The sequence below is a fragment of the Oncorhynchus nerka genome, linkage group LG24, assembly GCF_034236695.1.
Source record: "Oncorhynchus nerka isolate Pitt River linkage group LG24, Oner_Uvic_2.0, whole genome shotgun sequence".
In the NCBI taxonomy this organism is placed as follows: domain Eukaryota; kingdom Metazoa; phylum Chordata; class Actinopteri; order Salmoniformes; family Salmonidae; genus Oncorhynchus; species Oncorhynchus nerka.
The window spans coordinates 11349097-11359381 of record NC_088419.1 but is presented as its reverse complement, the minus strand read 5'-3'; the positions used below and the strand labels follow the sequence as shown (position 1 = coordinate 11359381).

Genomic DNA, 10285 nt, shown 5'->3' with positions numbered 1-10285 from the left:
TATTGGTACAATAATTGTCTGACTTGCAACTACATGTGGACTGCATGACCTTTACAACAACCATGTGATCAAAGGTCATGAACTTTCAACTGCAGTCGACTGGAAATCGACTAGAGCATTGTGTATTTAGATCCCTCGACTTTTTCCACATTTTGTTACGTTACAGCCTTATTATTAATTATGTCACAATCAACTTTTACCAGTTGAACGTAGACACACATTTTTTTTTATATATTTTTCAATCAATATTTTGTACAAATATGCAAATTAGGTGATGTCTCATTATATGTGCATATTTGCATATCGCACATATCCCTTTTTCTGGGTGCTGGATGGTTTCACTCCAGCACCAGACATTAGTAGAGCAGATTAAAATACTAATGACATTCATTTTTTTTTCCTTTTCCAAAGAAAATGTTATCTAGAATAAAACATTTACAACATATCAACAATTCCCTCAGGGCAAGTCTGGAGAATATATCTTATCATAACCACACACACATCGGTGAATACAGATGCTTCTGATGCTGAGAAAAAATGTGGTGGTAAATGTCTGACAAGTACACTGAAATTAGACTCCTAAATGCCTACTTAGTTAGACCCAATCACCACCTCTTCAAAGTAAGTTACTAAATATAGTCCAGTTTGTAACATTCTCTATGAAATGGGATTTTAAATGATGGGGAAATCAATGTAGTGAGCTTTGAAATTATTGATATAATTCCATTTTAAAGTGGTTAAAATTCATTCAAATTAAGGTAGAATATGATCAGCTAAAGAAAATATATATTTTCATCACGTTTTTGAACGTTTTTGCGTAAAAATACTAATATTAATAGACCAAAATACAAACAAATCTCAAAATTACTAAGACGCAAAAATGTCAGCCTGTGATGCCTGGCCTTAAAATGTCAGCTTTTTAGTTTTAATCAGTTGAACTTCTTGTTCAGAAAATCACTAGCTCTGTTTTCACGCTTGTTTTTAATATTCAGCCGCTGTGCCAATCAGCTGTGGGTTTGTAATTGGATTACAATTCATGCTAGGGTGGGTGTAGAAGAGGCATTAACACACAATTTAATCAGAATATACATTTCACTTTTTTTTTGTTAAAGATCATTATATTCATAAAATGATCTTTACAATAATTCCTCCAAACAGAGCATTATATGTTTTTGTATTTCTTGTGGGGAAAAATAAACAAGGTAGACTTGATCAACACAGAACACTGTCATGACAAAACATTTATAATACCAGTCGACAAGGTCTCATAGACGTTTGGAATGTCTTATCCACATCACACTAATCTTGTGAATTATTCCGGAGGAGATATTCAGCCTGAAATAGATAAACACAGAAATGTAGTATTTAGAAGAAAAAAGAAAAGTAAAAAAAGGACAATTGGGTTGGAAACGTAACATTTCTTTACTGTAGGCCGAGCTACTTCGGTACCTGACAACAATTCACATCCGTTTATTGTTGAAGTGCAACCTATATAATTGAAGAGGAGAAGTAGGCTACTACTCTATTGAATATATTTGCTTCTATGGAAGACATTTGTTTAGCTTATTTCACCAGCCATCAGTCCTCCGTCTACTGGTCTCTGATGTATGCGTGTGAACAGTATATTTTTTCTGTATATCTCTTGCCGGTGACAAATCTTTCTCTTTGTGGGATTAATAAAGTTTATTTTATTTTTTAAATCAAATAAAAACATTACCAGGAAGTCTACCGGGTCGTCTGGCTTGGCCTTGCAGCACTCCATCATGCCCTCAGTGAGAGAAGGCATTACGTAATTCATCAGGTAGTTCCTCAGGGGGGCGGAGCGAGCCTCCAGCAGCTCGTGCTCCTGCCTCTTCACCTCAGTCACGTGACGGTTCTAGAGATACCCACACACAACGTATGTACAGCTCAGCTAAACAGAAACTACAGCTCCAGGGTTTACGTCGTTGCTGGTGGCCCACTCTTCCATGGTAGACAAAGAGGGATTTTAAGAGTTTATAGATCTGAGAGGACTAGATAGGGGTAAGCAATGTGGAGATGAGTTTATAGATCTGAGAGGACTGGATAGGGGTAAGCAATGTGGAGATGAGTTTATAGATCTGAGAGGACTGGATAGGGGTAAGCAATGTGGAGATGAGTTTATAGATCTGAGAGGACTGGATAGGGGTAAGCAATGTGGAGATGAGTTTATAGATCTGAGAGGACTGGATAGGGGTAAGCAATGTGGAGATGAGTTTATAGATCTGAGAGGACTAAATAGGGGTAAGCAATGTGGAGATGAGTTTATAGATCTGAGAGGACTGGATAGGGGTAAGCAATGTGGAGATGAGTTTATAGATCTGAGAGGACTGGATAGGGGTAAGCAATGTGGAGATGAGTTTATAGATCTGAGAGGACTGGATAGGGGTAAGCAATGTGGAGATGAGTTTATAAGGATTCCAAAATGGAATCAAATCTCAATGAGTAATGTGAGAGAGATGTTTCCTGACATGCCACCCTATTCCCATTCTAGTATCCTACTTCTGATGCAGCCCATCTCTTACCCACTCCTCGAGCTGTGTGGCCATCTTGACAGCGGTCTCAGCCTCCCTCCTATTCCACTCTGCTGTCTCCAGTACCAGGCGCTGTGCTGTCTCCTCTACGGACTTCCTCTCCATCTCCTCTCTCTCCTCAGGGGTGGGGCCGTAGTTCCTGGGACGCCCCACCAGCCTGGTGATTTTGTCCATCACAGCACCGTATTCAGGATCGACGGCATTGTTCACCTCTGACAGACAGACAGACTATGAAAGACTGACAGACTTCCTCTCAATGTGTTGAGTTCAAATCAAATCACTATTTACTACAATTACTGGTTCTGATAGTTACAGTTGAATATTAGGGTTTCAAAATGATTCTATCTATCACATGATTCTCTTTTGGTAAATCAATATCTACAGTATTTCGTCCTTGCCAATGTGCTCTGGGTGAATCTCCAGCTCGTCAAAGTAGTTCAGAACCGTTGCATCTTCCACGTTGGCCTTTCTAAACTTCTTCAGCCGGGTAAGGTACTCGTCTTTAGAGTAGTGCATTTTCTCTGCCACACTCTCAGGCAGGTTCTGCACCCGCTCCTTTAAAAAGTCATCCGATGCCTCCAGGGAGAAAATGAACTCTGCAGAAGAGACAGACGAGGGGGGGGGATCAGTGATAGACATGCAATACTGTGCAATTCAGTTATATTAACAATCACTTACCAGGAATGATCTTCTTGTTGAAGGCAGGCATTTTGGACCTGGGATCATCCAGTTCATCTGGAAAACATCCGTGTTTAAGAGAACAAGCAGGATGACAAGGTTATCTTTTCCATCATTTATTTGAAAAGTATTTTACGATATCATCAACGCTTTAATTGTAAATAACGTTCATTTGATTTATGTTTACCATAGAAGATCTCCTTGGCCTGATCGTAGGACTTGGGGAAGCCGTCCAGGACGAAGCCATGGTTCCTGCAAGGCGTTGAGTTCAGCTTATCACGCATGATACGGTACACAAGCCCGTCGCTCAGGCGACCTGCAAGAATTATGATGACGTTCATGAAACCACTGCATCTTCATAATATAAAATCAAACAATTTATAGAGATGAGGGGCGGAGTCTAAATTAAATTGACAAACATGCTTTCAGGAACAACTCATGGCTGTGTTGTGGAATATTATTGTACCTCCATTTTGCTCCATGCTGTCCTTCAGAGAGTCCAGTTGGTCCTGAGCGTTACTGAGCGCCTCCTCACTCTCTCCCTCCTGCTCAGTGCCATTCACAGCCTCCTCCTGACATATAATGGACAACTCAAATGAATACCTGGATTCATATATTGTAAGATGTTGTTTTACAAAATGGTTCACACACCTATTGATACTGTAGAGTGTACATGTATAGTACAGAGACCTGTAATGTCAGAAAATAACAAGGGGTGCATTTCTTTTGATCTACCACAAGGGGACGCATTTCCTATTTTACAAGAGAGAATAAATATGAAGCGCTTTACAAGTGTCATCGCTTTGCTTTTACTGACCAGATGTTGCATCTTCTCATCAATGACCTCTTTGAGGTTGATGTGGTGCAGTTTGTAATGTTGACACAGTTTCTCTGCCACGCTGCTCTTTCCTACTGCTGGAGGACCCAGGAGACAGATTCTGATGGGCTGATGGGGAAACCAAAGAGCATGATACATATTTTAACAATTTCTGGCTTGAAAATGAGTATATAATATCATATAAAATAATATAATGACACTATCTATAATATATATCTATCTATAAGCCTAAACACGGTGCTCATTCTATGTATTGCTGTGTAACGAAGCTTTCCTTCCAATAAGAGACAATACACATGTTCACATTCTAAATTGGTGCTGGGAAAATATATTCAGTCCCTAGCTAAGAACAGAAGAGGTAAACATACAGTAGTTGGTTTGGTCCCTCACCAGTAGTAATCTCAACAGTTTGTATTCCTCCACCACCCGGTTGATGTTATCAATGATGCCAGCCTCCGACACCCAGTGAAGGTTGAAGGTTTCCTTCAGAAAGACTGGCTCTATCCGCAGGTTGACACTCAGGTAATCCACATCAGCGTTCTGGAAAACAAGGTGAAATTGATGCTCCAACATCGACCAGACCCGGATCTACTGCTGTTCTGTCAATTTCCCATGGTCAAACAAGACCACACAAACAGATCTGGGACCAGGCTAGTTAAGATTCCCATGGTCAAACAAGACCACACAAACAGATCTGGGACCAGGCTAGTTAAGATTCCCATGGTCAAACAAGACCACACAAACAGATCTGGGACCAGGCTAGTTAAGATTCCCATGGTCAAACAAGACCACACAAACAGATCTGGGACCAGGCTAGTTAAGATTCCCATGGTCAAACAAGACCACACAAACAGATCTGGGACCAGGCTAGTTAAGATTCCCATGGTCAAACAAGACCACACAAACAGATCTGGGACCAGGCTAGTTAAGATATGCTCCAACTGACAACAGACATTTCTGAATTAGCTTTCCTAAACCTGAGATGAGGGATGAAAACAGACAGACCGTCAGAACTTTGGTGAGGTAGGCCTCCTCCTTAGGGACTTTCTTGATCTTCCCTGGACCGAGCACAAAGCTTATTATCTAGCAGGGGGATACAGAAAAATACACCAACCATTTTGTAGATCTACAAATCTATTTAAAAAAGAAAGAAATGCAACAATTTTACCAACTTGAAATGATCAACAAGATGTCTGTCTGGCTATTTACCTTCACAATATCCTCAAACGTATTATTGGAATCATCCACAGCGAGGAAATAATGTATCTTTGGCTTGTGGTCGATTACATTCTGAATTACCCTTGTAGACCAAAGTAGACAATATCATAAAATTAGTCTTTTTTTTTTCATCCAAACTCTAGCAGATGCCCTTAAATAAGCAATAATTGAACATCAATACAATGGAATGGACTCATTGAAAAATACAAACCCTGCAAGGTCGTTGACATGAATGGTAGGGATAACATTTGTGCCAGGCCCAAAAACAGGAACTTTTGCAAACTCCCCCAGCCAAGACGTCTTGAGGAGTCAAGCCAGAGGAAAGAGTGAGACAGAGAACATCCATCGATGTCTTGATAGAACAATAATGTCTCACGTTATATAGTTCAGATGTACCTTGAAGAAGTAGTGGAGGAGGTTTTCTCCCATTCCATACTGAACACCTGCCGCCACAACATAACTGGACAGCTTGGACTTTTTCTGTATGGTAAACAAAAGACTTGTTGTTTTTGTTGTTGTTGACATTGTTGTTGACAATTGCCGAACCCTACCCATTATACTTACGGTTTTGCCCAGTTTGAGCACCGTTTTCTCTGCATTGGCGTGCTCCTTGAAGTTAGGATGATGTCTTTTCCTCCTGTAGTCGTCCTCTGTCAGAGGAATCTCTGGGTCGTTCTAAAGGACAGAAAATATACGAGTAATATTCAGAAAAGTGTATTGACACATATATTTTACATTTACATTTAAGTCATTTAGCAGACGCTCTTATCCAGAGCGACTTACAAATTGGTGCTTTCACCTTATGACATCCAGTGGAACAGCCACTTTACAATAGTGCATCTAAGTCTTTTAAGGGGGGGGGGGGGGGGGGAGTGAGAAGGATTACTTTATCCTACTATATAGATATAGTAGTTAGGAAACACGAGATTTGAATAGAAACTTACAGGATCGGCTGGCTTGCTCATTGCCCAGGTCATGACTGATGATATCAAAATGAATATCTTCTGAGATGCAAAACTCTCAATATCTGAGTGAAGAGCTGCAGCATAAAAGGAAGAGGAGACAGCGTCTTACCGTAGGTACAGTAGGCTATAGGCCATGCAGTATTTGCAATGTAACTCAAAAGGTCCAGTGAGATAATATGACAGTTTGAGAGTAGGGCTGTCAGTCTGAGAGTAGGGCTGTCAGTCTGAGAGTAGGTCTGTCAGTCTGAGAGTAGGTCTGTCAGTCTGAGTGTAGGGCTGTCAGTCTGAGAATAGGGCTGTCAGTCTGAGAATAGGGCTGTCAGTCTGAGAGTAGGGCTGTCAGTCTGAGAGTAGGGCTGTCAGTCTCAGAATAGGGCTGTCAGTCTGAGAGTAGGGCTGTCAGTCTGAGAATAGGGCTGTCAGTCTGAGAATAGGGCTGTCAGTCTGAGAGTAGGGCTGTCAGTCTGAGAGTAGGGCTGTCAGTCTGAGAGTAGGGCTGTCAGTCTGAGAATAGGGCTGTCAGTCTGAGAATAGGGCTGTCAGTCTGAGAGTAGGGCTGTCAGTCTGAGAATAGGGCTGTCAGTCTGAGAATAGGGCTGTCAGTCTGAGAGTAGGGCTGTCAGTCTGAGAGTAGGGCTGTCAGTCTGAGAATAGGGCTGTCAGTCTGAGAGTAGGGCTGTCAGTCTGAGAATAGGGCTGTCAGTCTGAGAGTAGGGCTGTCAGTCTGAGAATAGGACTGTCAGTCTGAGAGTAGGGCTGTCAGTCTGAGAGTAGGGCTGTCAGTCTGAGAATAGGGCTGTCAGTCTGAGAGTAGGGCTGTCAGTCTGAGAATAGGGCTGTCAGTCTGAGAGTAGGGCTGTCAGTCTGAGAATAGGGCTGTCAGTCTGAGAGTAGGGCTGTCAGTCTGAGAATAGGGCTGTCAGTCTGAGAGTAGGGCTGTCAGTCTGAGAGTAGGGCTGTCAGTCTGAGAGTAGGGCTGTCAGTCTGAGAATAGGGCTGTCAGTCTGAGAATAGGGCTGTCAGTCTGAGAGTAGGGCTGTCAGTCTGAGAGTAGGGCTGTCAGTCTGAGAATAGGGCTGTCAGTCTGAGAGTAGGGCTGTCAGTCTGAGAGTAGGGCTGTCAGTCTGAGAATAGGGCTGTCAGTCTGAGAGTAGGGCTGTCAGTCTGAGAATAGGGCTGTCAGTCTGAGAGTAGGGCTGTCAGTCTGAGAATAGGGCTGTCAGTCTGAGAATAGGACTGTCAGTCTGAGAGTAGGGCTGTCAGTCTGAGAGTAGGGCTGTCAGTCTGAGAATAGGGCTGTCAGTCTGAGAGTAGGGCTGTCAGTCTGAGAATAGGGCTGTCAGTCTGAGAGTAGGGCTGTCAGTCTGAGAATAGGGCTGTCAGTCTGAGAATAGGGCTGTCAGTCTGAGAGTAGGGCTGTCAGTCTGAGAATAGGGCTGTCAGTCTGAGAGTAGGGCTGTCAGTCTGAGAGTAGGGCTGTCAGTCTGAGAATAGGGCTGTCAGTCTGAGAGTAGGGCTGTCAGTCTGAGAGTAGGGCTGTCAGTCTGAGAGTAGGGCTGACAGTCTGAGAGTAGGGCTGACAGTCTGAGAGTAGGGCTGTCAGTCTGAGAATAGGGCTGTCAGTCTGAGAGTAGGGCTGTCAGTCTGAGAATAGGGCTGTCAGTCTGAGAGTAGGGCTGTCAGTCTGAGAGTAGGGCTGTCAGTCTGAGAATAGGGCTGTCAAGTCTGAGAGTAGGGCTGTCAGTCTGAGAGTAGGGCTGTCAGTCTGAGAGTAGGGCTGACAGTCTGAGAGTAGGGCTGTCAGTCTGAGAATAGGGCTGTCAGTCTGAGAGTAGGGCTGTCAGTCTGAGAGTAGGGCTGTCAGTCTGAGAATAGGGCTGTCAGTCTGAGAATAGGGCTGTCAGTCTGAGAATAGGGCTGTCAGTCTGAGAGTAGGGCTGACAGTCTGAGAATAGGGCTGTCAGTCTGAGAGTAGGGCTGTCAGTCTGAGAGTAGGGCTGTCAGTCTGAGAATAGGGCTGTCAGTCTGAGAGTAGGGCTGTCAGTCTGAGAGTAGGGCTGTCAGTCTGAGAGTAGGGCTGACAGTCTGAGAGTAGGGCTGACAGTCTGAGAGTAGGGCTGTCAGTCTGAGAATAGGGCTGTCAGTCTGAGAGTAGGGCTGTCAGTCTGAGAATAGGGCTGTCAGTCTGAGAGTAGGGCTGTCAGTCTGAGAGTAGGGCTGTCAGTCTGAGAATAGGGCTGTCAAGTCTGAGAGTAGGGCTGTCAGTCTGAGAGTAGGGCTGTCAGTCTGAGAGTAGGGCTGACAGTCTGAGAGTAGGGCTGTCAGTCTGAGAATAGGGCTGTCAGTCTGAGAGTAGGGCTGTCAGTCTGAGAGTAGGGCTGTCAGTCTGAGAATAGGGCTGTCAGTCTGAGAATAGGGCTGTCAGTCTGAGAATAGGGCTGTCAGTCTGAGAGTAGGGCTGACAGTCTGAGAATAGGGCTGTCAGTCTGAGAGTAGGGCTGTCAGTCTGAGTGTAGGGCTGACAGACATTAAGAAAGGAACACATCTAGTTCATCGCAGAAATTGCTGTGATTAATCACAATGGCAAATTCAGAATTTGCTCAAATTGAGCTGTAATTAAACGTTTATTTTTATACAAAAAGCATTACAAGAATATTGACATCTTGATTTTGTCCAAAGTAATGGTTTGCAAAATCAAGCAAATTGATAAAGGTCACTTTTAACTTCAATGTCAACTTGTTTTGACATTACATTGTTGTTTTTATCTGTATAGATGATGTGTATTTTGAATGTTTTCAGACTGCGACTAAAACACAATTTATTTATTTTTTAATTACAAAAAGTTAACTTGAGTAAAACTGATTAACTCTGACAACCCTATCTGAGAGTGAATTTATCATGATGGTTTCATCCAACAGATGGACTGGTCCATAGCCTACCTGAAATTGCCCAAGTTGCCTCATCTATCAGCTCTGCTGTTGCATGTTCTGAGATGTTGTAAACCACCACATCACATTCCAATAGGCTTGGCAGCAGCTGATCTCGCTTCTGTGACTGGAATGGACATGGACAGACGTCAATGACAGGCCTAGATGAAAATTGCATAGCTCTGAATGATGAAGTGTGTGGTTATATCAATATTGTATATTTAAGAAATAAGGCAAGAGGGGGTTCGGTATATGGCCAATACACCACGGCTAAGGGCTGTTCGCACAACACAACGCGGATACAGCCCTTAGCTGTGGTATATTGGTCATATACCACAAACCCCTAAGGTGCATTATTGCTATTGTAAACCGGTTACCAACGTAATACGAGCAGTAAAAATAAATGACTTGTCACCCGTGGTATACCACTGCTGTCAGAACATCAGCATTCAGGGCTTGAACCACCCAGTTTATAGTTGGTTATTAGCTATACTCACTGCATAACATTGTAATGCAAAACTGGGTTTTTCCCCTTCGTTGTTTGAGATAGTTCCAACAATTTGAAAAGTCCCATCTTGAAGTGTTGTCTCATCCTCAGCGGGACCTTCTTCATCTGCCTCCTCCAAGGAGCCGCCAACCATGCAGGTTGACAGAAACTATACACAGTCGCAAAAACATTGTCAGCTACATTATGTAATATTTCGCCACATCAAACTCTGATACAAAAACGTATATCGTTGCTACTTTACCTTTGCGATACATTTAGATGAATACGTATCAATATTGTTGACGAAAACCCGTTTAGTTCGGTAACTTCCTGTCTTTTCATTTGCCATGTTTGCCGTTGCTGGGGAAAGAGGGACGCTTTGGGGTTGCTAACGTCACCTCAACCAATGAAATAAGTGCCTTTGCAAAAGTGAGCAATGAGCAATGACAGCACCAAAAGCGTCTTCCTTAGATACCAGTAAATTATAAAAAATACATTTAAAAAAAAAGACATAATTCAATGTTAATTTCATATTGTAACAAATGCAATGCATAAATGTAAACGTTTTTACACAGGTTATTTTGGTGGAGTTTTGTGCAGAAGATAGCACTTCTTCTCCA

At 42.8% G+C, this 10285-nt stretch overlaps 1 protein-coding gene across 1 annotated transcript; it reads right to left on the bottom strand.

The window, feature by feature from the left end:
• Positions 1-964: 964 nt before the first annotated feature.
• ak7a (adenylate kinase 7a) lies at positions 965-10032 on the bottom strand. The gene is made up of 18 exons (XM_029630896.2): positions 9928-10032; positions 9676-9834; positions 9191-9305; positions 6231-6325; positions 5851-5961; positions 5683-5766; positions 5498-5586; positions 5278-5368; positions 5074-5151; positions 4459-4608; positions 4048-4176; positions 3697-3802; positions 3418-3546; positions 3231-3287; positions 2951-3148; positions 2544-2764; positions 1718-1876; positions 965-1335 (listed from the first exon to the last, which is right to left on the bottom strand). The coding sequence occupies exons 1-18, from the start codon at positions 10012-10014 to the stop codon at positions 1300-1302; spliced, it is 2094 nt and encodes a 697-aa protein (XP_029486756.1). The 5' UTR covers positions 10015-10032; the 3' UTR covers positions 965-1299.
• Positions 10033-10285: the final 253 nt, after the last annotated feature.

Bases quoted from the DNA above. Each gene is read 5' to 3' on its own strand.
- ak7a (XM_029630896.2), bottom strand. From the start codon at position 10,014: ATGGCAAATGAAAAGACAGGAAGTTACCGAACTAAACGGGTTTTCGTC. The intron at 9,306-9,675 runs GTGAGTATAGCT...TGTCCATTCCAG, and splicing joins TTGCATTACAATGTTATGCA to TCACAGAAGCGAGATCAGCT. The intron at 5,587-5,682 runs GTACATCTGAAC...TGACTCCTCAAG, and splicing joins TCCTCCACTACTTCTTCAAG to ACGTCTTGGCTGGGGGAGTT.